General features: G+C 48.0%; 2 protein-coding genes across 2 annotated transcripts in view; one reads left to right on the plus strand and one right to left on the minus strand.

Annotated features, from left to right (window-relative positions):
• The window catches only part of LOC144480319 (CUE domain-containing protein 2-A-like), a 78,118-nt gene that overhangs the window by 18,612 nt on the left and 34,264 nt on the right, over window positions 1–25,242 (minus strand). Inside the window, exons 7-8 of the mRNA XM_078199676.1 lie at window positions 24,650–24,699; window positions 22,327–22,387 (exon numbers count right to left, since the gene is read on the minus strand). Of these exons, the coding sequence (XP_078055802.1) occupies window positions 22,327–22,387; window positions 24,650–24,699 (111 nt within the window). The remainder of the gene's footprint in view (window positions 1–22,326; window positions 22,388–24,649; window positions 24,700–25,242) is intronic.
• Window positions 433–17,915, plus strand: fbxl15 (F-box and leucine-rich repeat protein 15). Its single transcript, XM_078199668.1, has 4 exons — window positions 433–497; window positions 10,635–10,794; window positions 11,812–12,314; window positions 14,781–17,915. The coding sequence occupies exons 1-4, from the start codon at window positions 475–477 to the stop codon at window positions 14,968–14,970; spliced, it is 876 nt and encodes a 291-aa protein (XP_078055794.1). The 5' UTR covers window positions 433–474; the 3' UTR covers window positions 14,971–17,915.

Below are 25,242 nucleotides of genomic sequence, written 5' to 3' on the forward strand. Positions count from 1 at the left end.
TACAGGGATAGGGCCTGGGTGGGATTGTTATCAGTGGGCCGAATGGCCTCCTTCTGCACTGTAGGGATCCAATGAGAAGGTGGGAGAATGTCACTTGGTGAAATGTTAATTTGGAGACCCAAGCATGGGACACATTGGTTTAATGGGCTCCTTCGGTGCTGTAACAATTCTGTGAATCACTCAAACTATCTTTTGAAATAGATATTAATATTGTAATAATGTGCATATCTTACAGTGCTACCTAAATGTGCCACTGTTTTATAGACATTATTCTGGGAGTTGAGACACTTGGTGCTGGAGGGTAAAGTTTGTGCAAGTTGCTGTTCCAGGCGCGACCACCGGAGGGCGCGCTGGGCCGCCGGCCAGGCCGGGGGAAGCTGAAAGCGGTTACACCCGAGCCTCCTTCCGGTCCGGGCGGCCGCGGGGGGACCGGAGACGGGGTTACACCCAGCGGAAGTGGTGGCGGTGAGTGTCATGGAGACAGGTGAGAGCAGCAGGTGAGGAGCCGCGGGCGCTGCGGCATCGGAGCGGCTTCGACTGAGACTGGGCTGAAGCGGGGGGCGAAGGGTGTCCCACCCCCTTAACCCTCCCCCCGGGGTAACTGTCCCACCCCCGTAACCCTCCCCCCGGGGTAACTGTCCCACCCCCTTAACCCTCCCCTTGGGGTAACTCCCACCCCTTAACCCTCCCCTTGGGGTAACTCCCACCCCTTAACCCTCCCCTTGGGGTAACTCCCACCCCTTAACCCTCCCCTTGGGGTAACTCCCACCCCTTAACCCTCCCCTTGGGGTAACTCCCACCCCTTAACCCTCCCCTTGGGGTAACTCCCACCCCTTAACCCTCCCCTTGGGGTAACTCCCACCCCTTAACCCTCCCCTTGGGGTAACTCCCACCCCTTAACCCTCCCCTTGGGGTAACTCCCACCCCTTAACCCTCCCCTTGGGGTAACTCCCACCCCTTAACCCTCCCCTTGGGGTAACTCCCACCCCTTAACCCTCCCCTTGGGGTAACTCCCACCCCTTAACCCTCCCCTTGGGGTAACTCCCACCCCTTAACCCTCCCCTTGGGGTAACTCCCACCCCTTAACCCTCCCCTTGGGGTAACTCCCACCCCTTAACCCTCCCCTTGGGGTAACTCCCACCCCTTAACCCTCCCCTTGGGGTAACTCCCACCCCTTAACCCTCCCCTTGGGGTAACTCCCACCCCTTAACCCTCCCCTTGGGGTAACTCCCACCCCTTAACCCTCCCCTTGGGGTAACTCCCACCCCTTAACCCTCCCCTTGGGGTAACTCCCACCCCTTAACCCTCCCCTTGGGGTAACTCCCACCCCTTAACCCTCCCCTTGGGGTAACTCCCACCCCTTAACCCTCCCCTTGGGGTAACTCCCACCCCTTAACCCTCCCCTTGGGGTAACTCCCACCCCTTAACCCTCCCCTTGGGGTAACTCCCACCCCTTAACCCTCCCCTTGGGGTAACTGTCCCACCCCCTAAACCTTCCACCTGGGGTAACTGTCCCACCCCCTAACCCTTCTCCATGGGGTAACTGTCCCACCCCCTAAACCTTCCCCTTGGGGGTAAATGTCCCACCCCCTAAACCTTCCCCTTGGGGGTAAATGTCCCACCCCCTAAACCTTCCCCTTGGGGGTAAATGTCCCACCCCCTAAACCTTCTCCTGCCACACCCCCTAAACCTTCCCCTGCCACACCCCCTCCCCACCCAAGATCATTCCCCTGGGTGGAGGGAGGGGTTACCCCACTTCACCTCTCCTCCTTCCCATCCCCAATTCCTTTCCCACTTTGGGGGCACGTTCTCCCCCCCCCCCCCCCCCCTTTATCCCTTCCCCCATGCTTTACCATATCCCTTTGCCCTGAGAATGGGGGACTTCCATCCCATTATATCCTCTTGGTGAAGGATATTCCACCCAATTCCTTGGCCCAGGATTGGGGGGGGGAGAGAGAGAGAGAGTGCCCCACCTGAATCTCCTTCTGCCAGGTGGGGGATCCTAGCCATTCGCTTTCACTGCCTGCACTTTCTGGTTCCATGGGCTTTCTGGAAATTTCTAAGAATTGAATGGATAATTTGTCCTTTTAACAGGAATCTTCTCTCTGCTGTGATTAACTGGTTAATAGAAAGTGTGGATTGTGGGCGGGTGGGATCTGTACATCTGAAATTCAAACCGCAAACGCTGGAAAAGACGCATCAGAAATGCCAACATCTGTACCAGGAGGGGGTTGCATTCTGGCATTGGCCCAAGTTCTAATCCAAGAGTGCAAATGTGAGTCTATCACTTCATTAGCCTCACAGCGCCTGGGACCCGGGTTCAATTCCTGGCCTTGGGTCACTGTCTGCGTGGAGTTTGCACGTTCTCCCCGTGTCTACGTGGGTTTCCTCCGGATGCTCCGGTTTCCTCCCACAGTCCAAAGATGTGCGGGTTAGGTGGATTGGCCATGCTAAATTGCCCCTTAGTGTCCAAAGATGTACAGGTTAGGTGGATTGGCCACAGTAGATGTGTGGGGTTGTAGGGGACCTGGGTAAGATGCTCTGCCAGTGAGTCAGAGCAGACTTGATGGGCCGAATGGCCTTCTGCACCATCGGGGTCCTTTGATTATGGATGAATGCTCTGCAGTTCCAGAAGTTTTTCTTTAATTATCAGCAACAAGAAAGTGAGAGTCCCTGCATTCTGTTCACCTGCAGTCATTCCCTCCCTTTTTAGTTCGATTGGAAATGAGAGACAGGCAAAGGGCAGTTGGTTGATTGAGCTGCCCACACCACCTGGCAGCAATGAGCGGGGAGGCAATCTCTGTAAACTTCTCCTCTAACCCCCTTAGGGGATTGTCACCACACCGGGAGAAGCACATTGACCATACTATTTGTTTCTCTACACACCGCCTGGTGCCTACTCTTCCTCAGTCCACTCCATCTTAAAGGCGCATACAGTCAGTCAGTACCCGCCACACGAGATGGCAATGATGTTTTTGGGCAAGGGTTTCTCGTGTGGGTGATGTTAAAAGTGAAGGTTTTAAGCAGTGGGTTCCACAAACACTCCAACACGACCCCCACAGGAAGTTAAGAGGGGTGCGCTGATGATAAAAGGGAAATCCTGCAGATGCTGGAAATCTCAAATAAAAGCAGAAAATGCAGGGAAAACCCAGCAGCATCTGTGGAGAGAGAAGCAGAGCTAATGTTTTGACGCTGTATGACTCTTATTTTAATTCATTTGTGGGACATGGGCATCGCTGGCTGGGCCAGCATTTATTGCCCATCCCTATTGCCCATCTATTGGGTGGCACGGTAGCACAGTGGTTAGCACTGCTGCTTCACAGCTCCAGGGTCCCGGGTTCGATTCCCGGCTCGGGTCACTGTCTGTGTGGAGTTTGCACATTCTCCTCGTGTCTGCGTGGGTTTCCTCCGGGTGCTCCGGTTTCCTCCCACAGTCCAAAGATGTTCGGGTTAGGTTGATTGGCCAGGTTAAAAATTGCCCATTAGAGTCCTGGGATGTGTAGGTTAGAGGGATTAGCGGGTAAATATGTGGGGGTAGGGCCTGGGTGGGATTGTGGTCAGTGCAGACTCGATGGGCCGAATGGCCTCCTTCTGCACTGTAGGGTTTCTATGATTCTATGATTTCCTAGTTGCACTTGGAAGGCAGTTGAGAGTCAACCACATTGCTGTGGCTCTGGAGTCACATGTAGGCCAGACCAGGTAAGGACGGCAGATTTCTTTCCCTAAAGGACATTAGTGAACCAGATGGGTTTTTTCAACAATCGACAATGGTTTCATCAGTAGATTCTTAATTCCAGATTTTAAAAAATTGAATTCAAATTCCACCATCTGCTGTGGCAGGATTCAAACCCGGGTCCCCAGAACATTAGCTGTGTTTCTGGATTAATAGTCTAGCGATAATACCACTAGGCCATCGCCACCCCCTCTGCTACACTGCTATAGAGAGGGAGAAACTTAATAATGATTTTATGTTATTAACAAAGTTGAGCGTCGGGATGGGGGCTGAGTGTGTTACGATAAAATGAACCAAAAGCATGAATAACAAATGTTTGCAAATCGTGTGGAGAGAATTGGACTTTTGGTATTTGATCTATACTTTAGAATTTCTAGGCAGTCTTTTCAAAAACCTGCACCAGCCAGTGAGTAACCAGGTGGCAACCCTAGGTGATGTTAGGAAGCAGTCTGATGTATAACTGCACACGCACGTCTGATGAGATTAAGCACTTGCTGCCAAGTGATCTCTGCCAGGTAATGGGCATTTTACAGTGGAGCTCCTCTACTTGTCCCACAGTGAGAATGATGGTGTGACAGCACCTGGTGTTACACACCCGGTGCGGAGAGGGGAGGGTCGGGATGGCGACCTCCTCGTGAACCTGCTCCTGGGCCTGGCGAAATGCGCCATTTACCAGTCCAGGCAGCGGGCGATCGAGGGGGCCGTCCATCTCGACTGTCTTCCCCTCTACCGCGGCTACGTTCGCGGCCGGGTGTCCCTGGAGAGGGAGCATGCGGTGTCCATGGGCGCGGTTGACGCCTTCCGCGCCCGTTGGGCACCGCAGGGGTTGGGGTGCGTTATTGACCTTGACAATCACATTTTAATTTGATGTTTTTAAGTTTCCTTTGTACTTTGATTTCTGTTCGGGCTGTTCCCCCTCCTTTTTGGGGAGCTGCTCCTTTTACTTTGTCCCGACTTAATCTGAGTTTGTTCATTTGGTTTGACCTAAAAAGAGGGCATAAAATAACTAAAAGAGATTTCCCTTCGCCCTCTTCCCCACATTCTTCTAAATCTTTATTTTTCATAACCTTTCTCCCTTTTCCTGTTCAACCACCAATCAGGAGGCAGCCCATGTCCCAGCAACTGCTGTGGGTCTGTACTTGATGGAGTTTAGAAGGATGAGGGGGGATCTCATTGAAACTTACAGAATACTGAAAGGCCTGGATAGAGTGGACGTGGGGAAGATGTTTCCATTAGTCGGAGAGACTCGAATCCGAGGGCACAGCCTCAGAGTAAAGGGACGACCCTTTAGAACCGAGATGAGGAGGAATTTCTTCAGCCAGAGGGAGGTGAATCTATGGAATTCATTGCCGCAGAAGACTGTGGAGGCCAGGTCATTGAGTGTATTTAAGACAGAGATAGATAGGTTCTTGATTGGTAAGGGGATCAAAGGTTACGGGGAAAAGGTGGGAGAATGGGGTTGAGAAACTTATCAGCCATGATTGAATGGCGGAGCAGACTCGATGGGCCGAATGGCCTAATTCTGCTCCTGTATGTTATGGTATTAAAAACCAAATCCTCCCCAAGCTCTCTCTTCTTTTGACCTTAAATTCATGTCCTTTAGCTACCCACCCACCAGTGGACGTAGTTTTTCTCAATTTATTTCATAGTCCTTTGGTGGTACCTAACTTGAGTATTGCTGAAAAAAAAAGACATGCTATCAAAGTTTCTCATCTTGCACTCATCAGGATAGCTGGCTAGAATTTTCCAACCATACGATGATAACAATTCATACCGCATGTGAAGAGAATGGTGGCAAGCTGACTGGGGCATTGCCATGGAGAATGCAACAGTTAACTGCCTAGCCTCGTTCAAATTCAAATCGGGCAGGGTCAACTCTGGTCAGGAATTTTTCTAGCCTTGACCAGGTTTCCTTGCTTTGTTGTCCATTCCTAATTCTTGGGGCTAAAAGGATCAAGGGATATGGGGGGGGGTGGGGGGGGGGGGGGGGGGGGGTGGGGGGGGGGGGGACCAGGATATTGAATTCGATGATCAGCCATGATCAAAGTGAATGGGGGAGCAGGCTCGAAGGGCTGAATGGTCTCCTCCTGCTTCTAGTTTCTATGTTTCTAATTTCTTAAGAGCAAATCTGTGCTGGCCTTTATCAATCGAGAGATTGAGTTTAGGAGTCTGGGGATAATGATGCAGCTATATAAGACCCTCGTCAGACCCCACTTGGAGTACTGTGCTCAGTTCTGGTCGCCTCATTACAGGAAGGATGTGGAAAAGATTGAAAGGGTGCAGAGGAGATTTACAAGGATGTTGCCTGGATTGAGTGGCATGCCTTATGAGGATAGGCTGAGGGAGCTTGGTCTTTTCTCCTTGGAGAGACGTAGGATGAGAGGAGGGGATCGAGACAAGGTGACTGGGAGCGAGGAAGTTAGCTCGCAAACAGAGAAGGGTTATAGACGGTGCAAGAGGGAGGATGGACGGGGGATAGAGAGAGCTCAGACCAAAGGATTGAGATGTGTTTACTTTAATGCCAGGAGTATAGTGAATAAAGGGGATGAGCTCAGAGCATGGATGGATGTCTGGAAGTGTGATGTGGTGGCCATTACGGAGACTTGGATGTCTCAGGGACAGGACTGGATACTACAGGTGCCGGGATTCAGATGTTTCAGGAAGGACAGGGAGGGAGGCAAGAGAGGGGGTGGAGTGGCACTGCTGATCAGGGATAGTGTCACAGCTGTAGAGAAGGTGTATGCTGTGGAGGGATTGTCCACAGAGTCTCTGTGGGTGGAAGTTCGGAGTGGGAAGGGGTCGATCACTTTGCTGGGAGTTTTCTATAGGCCGCCCAATAGTAACAGGGAGGTGGAGGAGCAGATAGGGAAACAGATCCTGGAGAGTTGCAATAATAGCAGAGTTGTTGTGATGGGAGACTTTAATTTCCCAAACATAGATTGGAATATCCCTAGGGTAAGGGGATTGGATGGGGAGGAGTTCGTTAGGTGTGTTCAGGCGGGTTTCCTGACACAGCATGTGGACAAGCCTACAAGAGGAGAGGCTGTACTTGATCTGATACTGACCAATGAACCTGGACAGGTGTCAGATCTCTCAGTGGGAGAGCATCTTGGGGATAGCGATCATAACTCTATCTCCTTTAGGCTTGCATTGGAAAAAGAGAGGATCAGGCAAGCTAGGAAAGCGTTTATATGGAGTAAGGGGAAATATGAAGACATAAGGCAGCAAATTAGAGGAGTAAATTGGAAGGAGGTATTCTCGGGGAAATCTACTGAAGAGAGGTGGCAGTTTTTCAAGGAATGTCTGTCTAGGGTTCTACAGGACAATGTTCTGAGCAGACAGGGAGGAGTTGGTAGGTTCAAGGAACCTTGGTGTACGAAAGCTGTGCGGGACCTAGTTGAGAAGAAAAGGAAAGCGTACAAAAGGTTCAGAGAGCTTGGCGAAGATAGGGATCTAGATGAGTATACGGCTTGTAGGAAGGGACTAAAAAAGGAAATTAGGAGAGCCAGAAGGGGTCACGAGAAGGCCTTGGCGAGTAGAATTAGGGAAAACCCTAAGGCTTTCTATAAATATGTGAAGAGTAAAAGGATGAGACGTGAAGGAATAGGGCCAATAAAAGGTGAAGGTGGGAAAATCAGTACGGAACCAGTAGAAATGGCAGAGGTGCTTAATGAGTATTTTGCCTCGGTTTTCACAGAGGAGAAGGACATGGGTGGATGTACTGTGGGCTTGCAGTGGACTGAAAAGATTGAGTATGTGGACTTTAACAAAGAGGTTGTGCTGGAATCTTTGAATTGCATCAAGATAGATAAGTCGCCGGGTCCGGATGGGATGTACCCCAGGTTACTGTGGGAGGCGAGGGAAGAGATTGCAGAGCCTCTGGCGATGATCTTTGCGTCGTCGATGGAGACGGGAGAGGTGCCGGAGGATTGGAGGATTGCGGATGTGGTTCCTATTTTCAAGAAGGGGAATAGGGATAGCCCAGGAAATTACCGACCGGTGAGTCTAACCTCAGTGGTTGGTAAGCTGATGGAGAAGATCGTGAGGGACAAGATTTATGAGCATTTGGAGAGGTTTGGTACGCTCAAGAATACTCAGCATGGCTTTGTCAAAGGCAGATCGTGCCTTACGAGTCTGGTGGAGTTCTTCGAAAATGTGACTAAACACATTGACGAAGTGAAAGCGGTAGATGTGGTTTATTTGGATTTTAGCAAGGCGTTCGATAAGGTCCCCCATGCAAGGCTTCTCGAAAAAGTGAGAGGGCATGGGATCCAAGGGGCTGCTGCCCTGTGGATGCAGAACTGGCTTGCCCAAAGGAGGCAGGGAGTGGGTATAGATGGGTCTTTTTCTAATTGGAGGTCGGTCACCAGTGGTGTGCCTCAGGGATCTGTTCTGGAACCCTTGCTGTTTGTCATTTTCATAAATGACCTGGATGAGGAAGTGGAGGGATGGGTTGGTAAGTTTGCTGACGACACAAAGGTTGGTGGGGTTGTGGATAGTCTGGAGGGATGTCAGAAGTTACAGAGGGACATAGATAGGATGCAAGACTGGGCGGAGAAGTGGCAGATGGACTTCAACCCAGATAAATGCGTCGTGGTCCATTTTGGCAGGTCGAATGGGATGAAGGAATACAATATAAGGGGAAAGACTCTTACTACGGTAGAGGATCAGAAGGACCTTGGGGTCTGGGTCCATAGGACTCTAAAATCGGCCCCGCAGGTGGAGGAGGTGGTTAAGAAGGCGTATGGTGTGCTGGCCTTTATCAATCGAGGGATTGAGTTTAGGAGTCCGGGGATAATGATGCAGCTATATAAGACCCTCGTCAGACCCCACTTGGAGTACTGTGCTCAGTTCTGGTCGCCTCATTACAGGAAGGATGTGGAAAAGATTGAAAGGGTGCAGAGGAGATTTACAAGGATGTTGCCTGGATTGAGTGGCATGCCTTATGAGGATAGGCTGAGGGAGCTCGGTGTTTTCTCCTTGGAGAGACTTGGATGAGAGGAGACCTAATAGAGGTATATAAGATGTTGAGAGGCATAGATTGGGTGGACTCTCAGAGGCTTTTTCCCAGGGTGGAAATGGCTGCTACGAGAGGACACAGGTTTAAGGTGCTGGGGGGTAAGTTTTTCACACAGAGGGTGGTGGGTGAGTGGAATCGGCTGCCGTCAGTGGTGGTGGAGGCAAACCCAATAGGGTCTTTTAAGAGACTCCTGGATGAGTACATGGGACTTAATAGGATGGAGGGTCATAGGTAGGTCTAAAAGGTAGGGATATGTTCGGCACAACTTGTGGGGCCGAAGGGCCTGTTTTGTGCTGTAGTTTTCTATGTTTCTAAATCAGAGTCTTAGAATAGCTGTAGGTTTGTAGTCACACATAGGCCAGATCAAGGACAGCAAATCTCCTTCGCTATTGGGTTTTTAATGACAATCGCTGATAGTTTCATGGTCACCGTTCCTGAGAACAGCTTTATATTCCAGATTTATTAACCAAATTTAATTTCCCCCCCAGCTGCAGTGGCAGTATTTGCAGTGTCCCCAGAGCATTAGCCTAGGCCTCAGGATTACGAGTTCAGTGATGTTACCACTAGGCCAACATGCCCCGGTGTAGCTGTGGAAATATTAAACTGAAGTCCTGTCTGCTTGCTCTGACATCCCACACCGCTGTCCTGACAACTTCCTCCTTCCATCAGCTTAACTCAAAAAGCAGATAAACCGGGGCACTTGTCTCAGTATAATAAAACCAAAATTCTGCAGATCTGAAATAAAAACAGAAAATGCTGGAAAAACTCAGCAGGCCCGGCAGCATCTGTGGAGAGAAACAGAGTTAATGTTTCGAGTCCAATATGATTCTTCTGCAGAGCATCTCGACAGCTACACTGGGGCATAGTGACTCTTCTCTCATTGTTGTTTGTGGGATCTTGCTGTGTATTGATAGACAGAGGGATCTGGGTGTACAGGTACACAGGTCACTGAAAGTGGCAACTCAGGTGGAGAAGGTAGTCAAGAAGACATACGGCATGCTTGCCTTCATCAGCCAGGGCATTGAGTTTACAAATGTTGCAGCTTTATAGAACTTTAGTTAGGCCACACTTTTAATATAATGTTCAATTCTGGTCGCCACACTACCAGAAGGATGTGGAGGCTTTGGAGAGGGTACAGAAAAGATTTACCAGGATGTTGCCTGGTATGGAGGGCATTAGTTATGTGGAGAGGTTGGAGAAACTTGGTTTATTCTCACTGGAACGACGGAGGTTGAGGGGCAACCTGATAGAAGTCTACAAGATTATGAGACACAGTAAGAAGTCTCACAACACCAGGTTAAAGTTCAATAGGTTTATTTGTTATCACGAGCTTTTGGGGCGCTGCTCCTTCATCAGGTGAGTTCAACGCCAGCATCTCCACATCAAATTATGAGGGGCATGGACAGAGTGGATAGTCAGAAGCTTGGAAGAGTCAATTCCTAGGGGGCATAGGTTTAAGGTGCGAGGGGCAAGTTTAAAGGAGATGTACGAGGCAAGTTTTTTACGCAGAGGGTGGTGAGTGCCTGGAACTCGCTGCCGGGGGAGGTAGTGGAAGCAGATACGATAGTGACTTTTAAGGGGCGTCTTGACAAATACATGAATAGGGGGATATGGTCCCCAGAAGAGTAGGAGTTTCAGGCAGCATGGTCAGTGCAGGCTTGAAGGGCCTGTTCCTGTGCTGTAATTTTATTTGTTCTTTGTAATGTTGGCCGCTGTGACTGGACTTTTTAAGGAGCAGTTTGTAGGTTGTGAAGTGCTTTGAGATATCCCGTGCTGTATAGAAGTGTAAGTTCTTCCTCGATGGGATTGCGGTCAGGAACTCGAGCCTCAGTCTGGCCATCGCTCTGTTTCACTAGTCACACTCTCTCTCTTTCGCCCTAGGTGCCAATTTCTGGAGCTGCCCTGGGAGGATGTCCTGCTTCCCCATATCTTGCACCACCTCCCGCTGTGCCAGCTGGTCTGCCTACAGCGGGTCAGCAAACAGTTCCACACCTTGATCCAGCTCTACCTGGCCAACTGCCACTCTCTGGACACCTCGCAGGTAACTTGCCAGGGAGGCCACTGCGCCGCCCTCCACAACCCGTGACTGCTTCTTCAGCATTGAAAGGACAATAGACACAGTGGTTAGCACTGCTGCCTCACAACGTCAGGAACCCGGGTTCGATTTGAGCCTTGGGTGTCTGTGTGGAGTTTGCACGTTCTACCCGTATTTGTGTGGGTTTCCTCCCACAGTCCAAAGATGTGCAGGTTAGGTGGATTGGCTATGCTAAATTGTCCCTCAGTGTTCAGAGATATGCAGGTTAGGTGGATTGGCCATGGTAAATTGCCCCTTAGTGTCCAAAGATATGCAGGTTAGGTGGATTGGCCATACTAAATTGTCCCTTAGTGTCCAAAGATATGTAGGTTAGGTGGATTGGCCATGCTAAATTGCCCCTTCATGTCCAAAGGACGTGTAGGTCAGGTAGATTGGTCATGCTAAATTGTTCCTTCGTGTCCAAAAGATGTGTAGTTTAGGTGGATTGGCCATGGTAAATGCGTAGGGTTACAGGGATAGGGGAGGGCTTGGGTGGGATGCTTTTTCAGAGAGTTGGTGCAAAGTCAATGGGCTGAATGGCCTCTTGTTGCACTGTAGGGATTATTTGCATGGTTTATTACAAATGAGAGCAGGTGGAGGTTGCTCTGCGGGTATAAAAAGGCTGCCAAGTGCAGACCTTGTGTGGCACCGGAAGTGGGGTAGGTCCTGGATTTTGCCCCGACTGCAGCTTCCAGATGTCTGAATGGTGGGGGTGGGGGGAGGGAGATCTTTGGCCATTCCAGGGAGAAGCTGGATATGGACAGGAGGGAGTAAAGAACAGAAGGATAAACCGACAGGGTGAAGTGGGGTGGGGGGGAGGAGGCTGATGTGGTGTTTAAACACTGGCACTGATCACACGTACACCACCTTGGATAACCAGTGGCTAACTGGAGGAGTTAGGGCCAGTATGGAATGGTTCATTGAGGAGGGGAATGTGAGCATTGGCAGTGTTACCTCGTTTTCCTTTCTGTGATCTGCGTTCAGGTCGGGGCTGCCATCCCACAACACGCCTTCTGTAAAATACTGAGGGACAACACCGTGCTACACCACCTGATGGTAGGCAGCTGCTCCGATTGGCTGACGGACCGCGAGCTCTTGCCGGTGATTGGCCAGAACCAGCACCTGGAGAAGGTGGACATCACCGGCTGCCGGGGCCTAAGCCGACAGTCGCTGGTGGCCTTGTCGCTGAGCTGCCCCAACCTCCAGCACCTCTCCCTCCGGCAGTGCGACTGGGTGGACCCCCTGTCCCTGCGGAGCCTGGCTGACCGCTGCGGCCGGCTGCTGTCCGTTGACCTGACCGCCTGCAAGCAGCTGAACGACGAAGCCGTCTGCTACTTGGTCCGGAAGTGCCGGAAGATCAGGTCGCTCTCGCTGGCCGTCAACGCAAACCTCAGCGATAGCTCGGTGCAGGAGGTGGCGAAACAGTGCACCGAGCTCGAACACTTGGATCTGACTGGCTGTCTGCGCCTCAGGAACGACTGCATGAGGTAAAGAGCAAAGGGCCTCCCACTGTCACATATTCCTGACTTTTATTTTTAGATAAACATGTCCCTCATAAACAGTTTAGGGCCTGAAACATACTTCTGCTAGGGACAGTGGTGTAGAATCCCTACAGTGTAGGAGGCCATTCGGCCCATCAAGTCAGCACTGACCACAATCCCAACCAGGCCCCATCCACATGACCCCACATATTTACCCTATGAATCCTCCTGGCTAAGGGGCAATTTATCATGGCCAGACCACATAACCAGCACATCTTTGGACTGTGGGAGGAAACCCACGCAGACACGGAGAACGTGCAAACTCCACACAGACAGTCACCCGAGGCTGGAATTAAATCTGGAACCCTGGAGCTGTGAGGCAGCACTGCTAACCACTGTGCCACCCATGTAGTGAAGTGGTTAATTTACTGGACTGGTTATCCTAGGGCCCTGGTTTTGAATCCTGTTCTGGCCATTCCAACTGAGCTTAAGACAATTTGGAAATTGTCAATAAAAAGTGACCCCTGAAGTTGTTGCATTACCAGCTGGGTTCACTAACGTCCCTGGGAGAAGGAAACCTGCCCTCCTTACCCAGTCTGCCTTGGAGTCAGGATTGTATAAACACGGTACTTGCAACTGACCAGTACAGGTATCCAACCCACAACCTTGGTGTTAATAGCACCACCCTCTGACCAACTGAGCTAACCGGCCAACCACCCCAGTCTGACTTAGATGTGACTCCAGTCCCACACCAGTCTGGGTTGTCTCGCAACTGCTCTCTGAAGTAGCCTCACAAGCCAAGTTGTATTAAACCGCTACCTTCTCAGGCCAACTCGCTTTAAAACCCCAATTATTTATTTATTTTTACTAAAAAGCACTTTAAAAAACAAACCTAGGCCTGTCCAATGGGTTCAGGATGAATGCGAGGCACTCGGGACGGTTTCAGGCTTGCTCTGATGCCGTCAGCCTGGATGGTCTTGGGGCATCTCAGATCTCCTTATAATACGTATGAAGTGGTTAATATTTTGTCTTATCTTCCATCCGTCCTCGTCCCGCGTGTTGGCCGCACTAAGAACAATCTTTCTCCGCTGCCCTCACTGCCTTCCCCATAAAGAAACCAATCCATGTGGTGATGCTGTCCATCCACCCCACCGTGGCTGTTCCTTGTGCGTGTTTTTCCAGGTGTTTTGCCTTGCATTATCTCTCTCCCCAAACCTTAATTTAATTAAAGTGATCAATAACAATACATTTTTGCCCCCCCCTCCCCCCCCCTAGCCTGGAGGCAAAAACTCAGAGTGGAAATGGCTCCTGGACAGTATCAGGCCCAATCGCAATGCCGCTCGCCTTGGGGATTGCAGCCTCTGGGGAATTCTATAGCATCATTGAAACATAGAAACTAGAAGCAGGAGTAGGCCATTTGGCCCTTTGAGACAGCTGCTCCATTCATTTTGGTCATGGCTGATCATCAAATTCAATATCCTGATTTCCCCCTGTTCCTCTCCATACCCCTTGATCCCTTCTTGAAATCACACAACGTTTTGGCCTCAACTACATTCTGTGGTAGTGAATTCCACACATTCACCACCCTCTGGGTGAAGAAATTTCTCCTCATCTCAGTTCTAAAAAGTTTACCCCTTATCCTCAAACTATTAGCCCTAGTTCTGGACTCCCCCACCATTGGGAACATTCTTTTTGAATCTACCTTGTTAGAATTTTATAAGTTTCTATGAGATCCCCTCTCACTCTTCTAAACTCCAGTGAATATAATCCTAACCGACTTAATCTCTCTTCATATGACAGACCTGCCATCCCAGGACTCAGCCTGGTAAACCTTTGTCTATAGCAAGGACATCCTTCCTCAGATAAGGACACCAAAACTGCACACAATACTCCTGGTGTGACCTCACCAACACCCTTTACCATTGCTGCAAAACATCCCTATCCCTATCCTCAAATCCTCTTACTATGAAGGCCAACATACCATTTGCCGCCTTTACTGCCTGCTGTACCTGCTTGTCATTGCGAGGGGAAGAGATGGGAACCCTCCCTGACCCTGTTCCTGCCTAAAGGAAGGTGAGGCAAATGTTTCCTCATGACATTTGTTCAATGCTTTCAGATTCCAATGAAAGACAGTTAAAAGTGTTTGAAGAACTAGGGGTCATAGTTTGAGGATAAGGGGTAAATCTTTTAGAACTGAGGAGGAATTTCCTCACCCAGAGGATGGTGAATGTGTGGAATTCACTACCACAGAATATGGTTGAGGCCAAAATGTTGTCATTTCAAGAAAGTGTTTGCAAATGAATAGCATTCAGATGTGGATAAGACTTTTCCGACGACCCTTTGTTATCTCAGTGGCTGAGAAGCACTTTTACAAATGCAAACCTTTTCTTTAGTGGTTTATAGTTCACATCAGCGACGTGCTGTGTGTGTGATTTGTACCAGTAAAGAATTGCACCTCATTGTGTTTTGCAGGACGGTGGCGGAATATTGCACGAAGCTCCACTCACTGAAAGTGAACCACTGTCACAACATCACTGAAGGGAGTTTAGAGATCCTGCGCAAGAAGGGAGTGGACATCGATGTGCAGCCGCCCCTCCAGCGAGCACTCGTCCTGCTGCAGGACGTCGTGGGCTTTGCTCCATTTATCAACCTCCAGATTTGATCAGGACTATCCGGGCAAACCGGTTTCCCCCGACACGCACACAACACTTAATGGCGCTCACGTAAACTTAAATTAAAGTAGATGGTGTAATATTTCAGCAGAATGCTGCTGATCCTTTGTCAAACTTGCAGTATCAACATTGCAATCGCTCATGGCCCAGTGTGATAGTGCAGTGGAATCAGACCAGTAACTGACAGCCTGCTCGGGCGTCCTCAATGCAGAATCCCTGAGGCCGAATTCCTTTGTAAATGATGGTTGACATTGAGGTGATGAAATTGGCCATGTTGTGCTGTGGTGGGGGCCTTAGGCAGTGTATTACTTCTGTGTACCCACGGAACTGGGACAGCATACATTAATGGTGAGTCGACTGATCTTACCAAAGTCTCGGGCATTTATTCCCTTCAAGGGGTGGTGAAGAATTCCAGCCGTTATTCAGACGCATCCAAGTAGTTCTGGTTTGGAAGGTAACGGAGATGAAGGGGTGGGATTTTCCAGCCACACTCACCCCAAGACCGGAAAATCCCGCCCAAGGTCATTGGATCCTTGCAATGGACCTATCCCACTTGCTACAATTCCCTTGGCAGGATGGGAAAATTCCACGCGGGGTCCTTAGAGAGTAGGGTATAATCCAGGTAGCTGTGACAATCAGTGTAATAGATTTATTTATTTTATTGTCACAAGTAGGCTTACATTTACACTATTAAGTTACTGTGAAAATCCCCTAGTCGCCACACTCTGGCGCCTGTTCAGGTACACACAGAGAATTTAGCATAGCCAATGTACCCTAACCAGCACGTCTGTGGGAGGGAACTGGAGCACCCGGAGGAAACCCACGCAAACACTGGGAGAACGTGCAGACTCCACACAGACAGTGACCCCCAAGCCGGGAATTGAACCCAGGGGGGAGAGGGTGTTAAAAGAGAAGTCATTCAAGGTGGTATATTCCGCAGATTGTTGGGGACCCGTGTGAGGAGCAACTGCAGGCTGACTTAGTGAGGGCTGGAAGAGTAGCGGGGCTGGAAATCATGAAAGTGGCAGAGGTGACACAATCCAGACGGGTGGATCCTGGACACACAGAGGGGAGAAGAGTCAAGATCAGAGGAAATTGTTCAGTAGGAAAGGAACATCCCAAAACATACCTTTTTTCATATCTTGGAGTTAAGGTAGAAGTGAGGTCAGAGCCCAGGAAGATTCTAGAAGAGATGTGATTGTTGACAGCTGGTGATATTTTGGTGTTGGGGCCATGGTCTCGAGGGAGGTCAGAGAAATGGCAGTCAGCTCAGCCAGGTAGAGATCCGCCTCCCTCCTCAGCAGCAGCAGCTTTGATACCCGGGTTAGAACTGAGACACAAGTTTCAGTCGCACTTGAAGCAATGCACTGTCTGTACCTTTTCATAAGAGAAATTATTTTAACCTCGCCCTCAATACTTTGAATATTAATCTTAAATATTTTGCTGTTTACCTTTTTAAAACTTAGAACGCCAGTCAGCTGCAGTTTTGAGTCTGTAATAACCGATCTCTGATTAAATCCACATTAGACTTTCTCAGGAATCACTTGTTTCCATAATGGATGCACAGCCCCTCCCAACATTGGCTTGGCCTAGTAATGATCCAGATATATAGCACCAAACAACTCATGACACTAATTTTGATGTCAATTGTCCTCAAGAGAATCATAATACCCAGGAGGCTGATTGTGCTTAGACTAGCGAACAAATGAATTAGTCACACTCCCGTGCCCCTTCCCCACTGCCCTGCATTTTTTTCCCTCGGTATATATCCAATTCCCTTTTGAAAATTACTATTAAGTCTGCTTCCAGGGCCCTTTCAGGCAATGCTTTCCAGATCATACTTTAAAAAAAAGAAAAAATTCCTCTAACTCTGCTCCCTGGTTCTTTCGGCTAACTCTGTATCCTCCAGTTACTAATAACCTTACTGGTGTAAATCATTTCACACTTGCTCTTTGAAGACCTGGCAATCTGATATACCTATTAAATCTCCCCCAATCCTGTCTGCTACGAGTACAATCCCAGCTTCTCTAGTCTCTCAAACATCAGTGGCGCAGTGGTTAGCGCTGCTGCCTCACAGTGCCAGGGACCCGGGTACGATTCCAACCTTGGGTGACTGTCTAGAGTTTACACGTTCTTCCTGTGTCTGCATGGGTTTCCCCCAACAGTCCTAAAATGTGCAGGTTCGGTGGATTGGACATGGTAAATTGTCCCTTAGTTGTCCAGAAATGTGCAGGTTAGGTGGATTAACCATACTAATTGTGCAGGGTTATGGGGAGAGGGCAGCGCTGTGTAAGATGCCTTTTCGTAGAATTGGTGCAGACTTGATGGGCCGAACGGACTCCTTCTGCACTATAGGGGTTCTATGATCAGTAACGACCTTCATCTCTGATATCATTCTTGTAAACCTCTACACTCTTGCTGGAATACAGGCCTCTGACGGGCAGATGTATATGCAGTGGTTTTGACATGACTATCCCCAAGCTTATATTTATTGCTCATATATTTTAAACACTAAAACACACAAACCTATTTATTTTACTTCTCTCAGTTGTTCGTCACACAGGAGGTTGTGGGTCCAAACTCCATTCCAGTACATAGAGACAATCTAGGCTGAAACCTCAGTGCAATATTGAAGGGGGGGGCTACACGGTTAGTGATGCTGTCTTTCAGATGAGACATTAGCCTGAGACCCATCCCACGCTGTCTCCTCTCCTTGACCAGGTGGATATAAAAAATCCCACGGCACTATTTCAAATAAAAGATTAGGAACGCTATCCCGGGTTCCGAGCCAGGGGGTGGGTCGGGAAGAGTTCGACAGGTGACCTGGTCAACTTTCATCCCTCAAGCTGGTTAACTGGTCATCGCTGTCTAAGGAACACTGATGTGCACAAGTTGGCTGCTTTGTTTGCCAATAAATTATTGATTCAAAAAGAAACATAGTGGCTATGAAATGCTTTGGAATGTTTAAAGTTTATTTATTGGTCACAAGTAGGCTTGCATTAACACTGCAATGAAGTTACTGTGAAATTCCCCTAGTCGCCACACTCCGGCGCGTCTTTCAGACTGTGACACAGACAAAGGGAGAACTTGCAGACTCTGCACAGTGACCCAAGCCGGGAATCGAACCCGGGTCCCTGGCGCTGTGAGGCAGCAGTGCTAACCACTGTGCCACCCCATGTGCTGGGAAAATTTAAGATGTATGAAGTCTTTTTCTCCCCGAATAATTAAGCAGCTTTTCGAACTACTACCTCTCCTGATCGAAGGTACAGATTTAAACCATTATTGTTTTCTCGAATGTGGAAATACTGTCGAGGGCACTGGTGTCTTATTTGTAGACTAGTGTGGCTCGTTACTAGGCTACTTCAGAGGGCACTGAGTCAACAGATAGCCAGGACCCAGAGAGATGTGTTGGGCCAGACCAAGAAGATTATTTATCTTGAAGAACATTTCTGGGGGCAAAGACTAACCTGCGACTGACAGCCAAAATATTAAAACCCATTTTATTGTTCAAAAGCAACACAGCAGATTTACCGAGTGTAAGCAGTATTATCACAGCACGTAACATCATACACACTGTAAACAGCAGGGAACAAATTATTATAAAAGCAGGGAGGTTTAATTTACTTTACAGATTGCTGAATTATTTCAGTGATTTAAAAAAAGACCCCATCTCAGGCCTCAACTCATCCCCTGAATTTTAAGATTCTGCACTTGGCTGACTGTGGTTTTCCATCATTACATACCGTAACTATATAATTTAAACAGCATAATCAAACATCAGCTAGTGATACACAACTCTGGAGAGAGTTTGGCCACATTTACTGAGGAGGTTTTCATCCTTATTAGTTTGTGAATTTGAGGGGCTAACAATAAGGTCAGACTTCCTTGCTACCATTATTTCACTGACCGTTACAAGTCTAGTAACAAAACAGATTTTAGCTCTATTAATATAAAATAAAATAATTTAAAATACATAGAAAATTCCACCCGGTAAATTATTTTTAAAGGGAAGTGCTAGTAAAGCAATATTCCTGATTACAAAGTAAAAATCCAGTCTTTAATCTCCTTCTACAAATAATTAATCCGGTTTGTGTCAACCTATCGAAGAAAGCTCAAAGTGACAAAGTATGTACGCACTTTCAGTTGAGGCATCATTATAAAATGACTAGTTTCCCTTTACGATGCACTGTCAGTCACAAAAATATCAAAGGACGCACTATCAGCGCACAGAGTACGTTCAGTAGCTCCAACAGATACGCAATGAAAAATGTTAATCACACTAAGTGGGCTGATGTGTCATCATGGTGTTATCTTTGAGACAGACAGTCTATATAAAAAAAATACTCACCTACAATTCAAACTCATGACAGTAGAATAAAAAACGCATAACATTATTTCAACTCTGTGGGGGGGCAAGATATTAAGTTGAACAGACTACTGAATGAACATCAAGGCCACATTTAGATAATGATGTTCTAAAGCATAGCATGTCAATGAATTCAGCTGCAAAATGTTACTGCATTTCGGATGTTACCAGATGCATAACCCACAGACTGCAAAAGCTCAGTGCTACATGGTAACCATGCAATGAAAAAGTAATATTTCGTCTGAAGGGAATCAGCATTAAATTCATGTGTTTTTTTTACAGTGGTAATATAGACCCCCTTCTCATCATCAGAAGGGTACGAACATGTGCTTTGAACTCTCCCTACCGCACGAATGTCCAGTTCAGGAAGGAACAGTGTTTATCCTCGAGTTGTGTTGGATGCGGGTGGCTGGGGGGGAAAAAAATCGAAGCTTGCCGGGGGTCCGGGGACTGACCCGTGAAAGCTCCCAATCGGCAGGCACCTCAGTGGAACTTGTATTTTCTGGCAGGTTTCAGATTGATGTAGGTTTTCTTCATCTCATCACTTTCTGCTTTCTTCACTTCAGTGTACCGTTCCCCCTTTGTGCTCACCACCTGGTTGTCTATGTATCGGATAAGCTTCTTGGGAGCCTGGTAGGAAGCAGAGGACACAGTTCTGTTAGTCATAGGTCAGACTTGATTGTGCCCATTTACTGAGACCTCATGCCTGCTGATTGTGGGCAATGGAACATTCACACGGGTGAATTTGGGATGTTGAGGCAGTGATTAAGATTGAATCCAGGGTCGAGACCAGAGCCAGTGTTATTTTACCATTAGTAAGCTGGCATGTCTATCGTGTGTACTCGGTGAGACAGAGGTGAATCTTCAGCTTGGCTGAATTGGTAATAAATCCCATTTAAGGCCAGTGTCTTTATCTACCCTTCCTGTTCAAACTAAGCCTCCTGGCAAGAAAGACAGTGAGCTCGTCAACGCTACCAATCTTCAGTGTGAAATCCGGGATGGGCCAGCAAAGACCTCAGGTTTGCAAAGCTGAATAAGACTTCTATTTGGAAAATAGACATCTGGTGAAAGCAAAGCAGGAGATTGTGAAATAATCGACTGTTACTGATCACAGACTATTAGAACATCTTGCAACACTGCAGATAACTCCTGGTCATATAACTTCCATGTCACAATTAACAGACTGCTCTATTCAGTGGACTGGACTACTGTCCAAGTTTGAATTCAGTCTAGATTGAGATGGTGAGAGTCCCATTTCTGACTGCAAATATCCTCAAGAAATCAGATTATTTTAAGTGAGTACAAGCTAGAATGGCTAGAACTGTTACCTCACAGCGCCAGGGACCGGGGTTCGATTCCCGACTTGGGAGTCTGCACGTTCTCCCCATGTCATCATAGAAATCATAGAAACCCTACAGCGCAGAAGGAGGCCATTCGGCCCATCGAGTCCGCACCGACCACAATCCCACCCAGGCCCTACCCCCACATATTTACCCGCTAATCCCTCTAACCTATGCATTTTAGGATTCTAAGGGGCAATTTTTAACCTGGCCAATCAACCTAACCCGCACATCTTTGGACTGTGGGAGGAAACCGGAGCACCCGGAGGAAACCCACACAGACACGAGGAGAATGTGCAAACTCCACACAGACAGTGACCCGAGCCGGGAATCGAACCAGGGACCCTGGAGCTGTGAAGCAATGTCTTCCACATCCTCCCACAGTCCGAAATATATGCTGGTTAGGTGCATTGGCCATGCTAAATTCTCCCTTAGTGTACCCGAACAGGCGCCGGAGTGTGGCGACTAGGGGATTTTCACAGTAACTTCATTGCAGTGTTAATGTAAACCTACTTGTGACAATAAATAAACTTTAAAGCATAGTGCTAACTGGAGCTCAGTGTAAAATTAAGAACTCATACTGCAGTAGTTGGGTCTTTATTGAAGATGGAGGGGGCAAGGCATATCATAGTATCAGACTAAAGTTGCCCCAAGCTAATGATGCTTAATGGGCCATAAGTAGCATCAGTCTGTAAACTGGACCCGAGATTCATATTTCACACTGGGCAGATCTGGCCACGTTAAATCAGGCACAGGATGAAGTACCAACGTGTGGAAGGTTATTTACCCTTTACAGTGTAGTGGGAACTCTCATGATCTCTGAACCTTGATTGTGGAGTGACTCGTGCAGTGTTATGCTGTGCCATTTCCCAGACTTCACCTTCCTGTGAGAAGGTTAGTTATCTTTCACCTTTCCAAATGGGAGATCACAGCTGATATCTGGTATTGGCTGATCACCCCAACACTCTAATAATATTTTATGGGAAAGGGGGAAAACCAGATTCTCATGAGACATTTAAAGCAGCACTTAACAATCCCACCCAGGCTTTAACCCTGTATTTACCCGGGCAATTTAGCATGGCCAGTCACCCTAATTTGCACATCTTTGGACTGTGGGAGGAAACCCACGCAGACACGGGGAGAATGTGCAAACTACACACAGATAGTCACCCGAGGCCGGAATTGGACCCGAGTCCGTGGGATTGAGAGGCAGCAGCGCTAACCACTGTGCCACCGTGCTGGCCAAAAGGGAATTCAATATATACTTGAAAAGGAAAACGGGATAGGACAGGGCAAGTGGGACTAATTGGATAGCTCTCTCAAAGAGCTGGCATAGACCAGATGGGCTGAATAGTCTTTGCCTATGCGATAAGTTTAAGATTTGATGAACATCCAGCAGAATTCCAGAGTGCTGGTGTGTTGTGCTCGAAAGTTTTGCTTGCTGGGTGGGCGGGGTGCAGTGTAGAATAGAAGCAGCAGAGTTAGGTACTAGCAGGGCCTGGCAAGGATTCTAGAAATAGGATGCAGTGGGATTTTTTGTTTTAAAGAGATGCACGTGGCGGGCGAGAGGAAGTGATAAAAGCTCAAAGTGATGTTAATTAACTTCTGATGCAATATTTGTATTCCAGATGGTTTGTTACCTCTTTGGGTGCGATAGGCTTGTGCGTTTTGACATCGTCCTCATTATCCACCATCATATATCTGGAATAACAGAGTAAAAGGCATATTTCAGACAGTAAGAATACAAGAGTCTGTGCACAATACTCTGCCGCGGTGGAACCAGGACATTAGAAATTTAGGATTTATTTGATTTGACTGTGTGTACTTTCATAACACTCTTTCCACAAACATTCAATCCCTCCACCACCAATGACAGTAGTAGCAGGATGTACCATCTACAAGGCGTGCTGTGAGAACTCACCAAAGTTCCTTAGGCAGCACCTTCCAAACCCATGACCTCTACCATCTAGAACGACAAGAGCAGCAGATACCTGGGAACACCCCTCCACATCACTCACCATCCGGACATGGAAACATTTCGCCATTCCTTCACTGGGTCAAAATCCTGAAACTCCCTCCCTAACAGCACTATGGGTGTACCTACACCACGTGGACTGCAGCAATTCAAGAAGGCAGCTCAACACCACCTTCTCGAGGGCAACTAGGGATGGGTAATAAATGCTGGCCCAGCCAGCAATGCCCATATCCCTTAAACGAATAACAAAATACATAAAGTAACATTTCCCATGTTAAATAACTAAATTGTCACAAATATGAACATCATTTTGAAAGAATTAGAACATGTCTTCGATTTTTGCGCCATCTCCATCAATGGGGCTCAGATACTAAACTGCAAGAGTAAAATTTGAACATGTTAGTGTGCGAGAATGCTATAGTTGGGCTGTGGCTGTCAATTGGAGATATCTCTTCATGCCCTGGATTAACAAGGCCAGAAGCACGGAGAGGCCCAATTTATTCCAGCAAACCACTAAGACTGGAAAATCTGAAACTAGAAACGGCTGCAAATACTCAAGGGGCAATTAGGGATGCGCAACAAATGCTGGCTTTTGTCGTTTAGAACCCATGAAAGAATGCCATGAAGGAAAAATTCCTACCCCAATCCTCTCCAATGCAGTACAGCGTGTCCTCCAGTCCAACAATAGTGTTTGGCCTCTCAGCCACTGTCCTCTGGAATTCAGCATCTCCCTCCCCGGTTATAAAAAGGTTTCTTCTAAACCTTGCTTGCTATGTCTTTGTGTTTCACGCTCTATAGACATTTTTTTAAGTCCGCTTGGCATACATGTTCTCCCTATGGCCTATAAACGGTTTTGAGACATGGCCCTGTACACGTGGAGCGCTACAGGGTGACACAGTGGTTAGCACTGCTGCCTCACAATTCCAGGGACCCGAGTTCAATTCCAGCCTTGGGTCACTGTCTGTGCGGAGTTTGTACATTCTCCCCGTGTCTGCGTGGGTTTCCTCTGGGTGCTCCGGTTTCCCCCCACAGTCCAAAGGGGAGTAGGTTAGGTGGATTGGCCATGCTGCATTGAGCCTTGGTGTCAGAGTGTAAGTAGGTGGGGTCAAGGGGAAAGTTACTGGGGTAAATAGGTGGGGTTAAGGGGAAGGGGCCTGGGTGGGATTCTTGTCGGTGCAGGCTTGATGGGCCGCCTGACCTCCTGCACTGCAGAGATTTTATGAGGAAATCCTGTCTACATCAATGGTGAAGAAGTGGAAATGGTCGAGAGCTTCAGGTTCCTAGGTGTCCAGATCACCAACAACCTGTCCTGTTCCCGCCACGCTGATGCTATAGTTAAGAAAACCCACCAACGCCTCTACTTCCTCAGGAGGCTAAGGAAATTTAGCATGTCAGCCACGACTCTCACCAACCTTTACAGATGCACCATAGAAAGCATCTTTTCTGGATGTATCACAGCTTGGTATGGCTCCTGCTCTGCCCAAGACCGCAAGAAACTACAAAGGGTCGTGAACGAAGCCCAATCCATCACTCAAACCAGCCTCCCATCCACTGACTCTGTCTACACTTCCCGCTGCCTCGGAAAAGCAGCCAGCATAATTAAAGACCCCACGCACCCCGGACATTTTCTCTTCCACCTTCTTCCGTCAGGAAAAAGATACAAAAGTCTGAGATCACATAGCGACCAACCCAAGAACAACAACTTCCCTGCTGCCATCAGACATTTGAATGGACTTACCTTATATTAAGCTGGTCTTTCCCTACACCCTGTGACTACAACACTATATTCTGCACCCTCTCCCCTATGTACTCTATGAACGGTATGCTTTGTCTGTATAGTGTGCAAGAAACAATACTTTTCACTGTATACTAATACATGTGACAATAATAAATGAAATCAAACCAAATCAAAATGTGATTGGTCCCAAATTTCCTTCTTCCCCAACCAAATATATGCATCGTAAGCGGTCGATGGACTGAATACTCACTTCTCCAAGATACTCGCTTTGATCTTCTTGTCCGTTTTTGGATGAGCTTCCTGAAAGTGAAACGCAAAGCCTGGTACAGGTAAATGGAAATAATGCAACACAGAACCTGCAGTGTGTGGCCTTGTTCTCACCCACTGCTGACATTGACTAATGGCTCATCTGGGGCCACAATGAAGCAGCTACAAGATTGGCGTCAGTGATTCCGGCCACCTAGACTACGTAGATTGCCTCTGAAAATTACTGAGGCAATCAGAGAGCTTAATATCACTCAGAATTGGAGGGTGGGCAGTGTGTGACAGGTGAGATGGAGGGGATTTGGGGGTAGTTAGTTGCCGTGCACTCCCGTGCACATAGCAGGCACTTGAATCAGTTTTATACCAGAGTACGGACCTCACTATATTAAGAAATATGGTAAGATGCAGCCAAATATCCCCGTCATAAGACCATAAGAAATAGGAGCAGAATTAGACCACTCGGCCCATCGAGTCTGCTCCGCCATTCAATCATGGCTGATTTTTCTCATCCCCATTCTCCTGCCTTTTCCCCATAACCCCTGATCCCCTTATTAATCAAGAACCTATCTATCTCTAGTT

The sequence above is a fragment of the Mustelus asterias genome, chromosome 28 (assembly GCF_964213995.1).
Source record: "Mustelus asterias chromosome 28, sMusAst1.hap1.1, whole genome shotgun sequence".
NCBI lineage: Eukaryota > Metazoa > Chordata > Chondrichthyes > Carcharhiniformes > Triakidae > Mustelus > Mustelus asterias.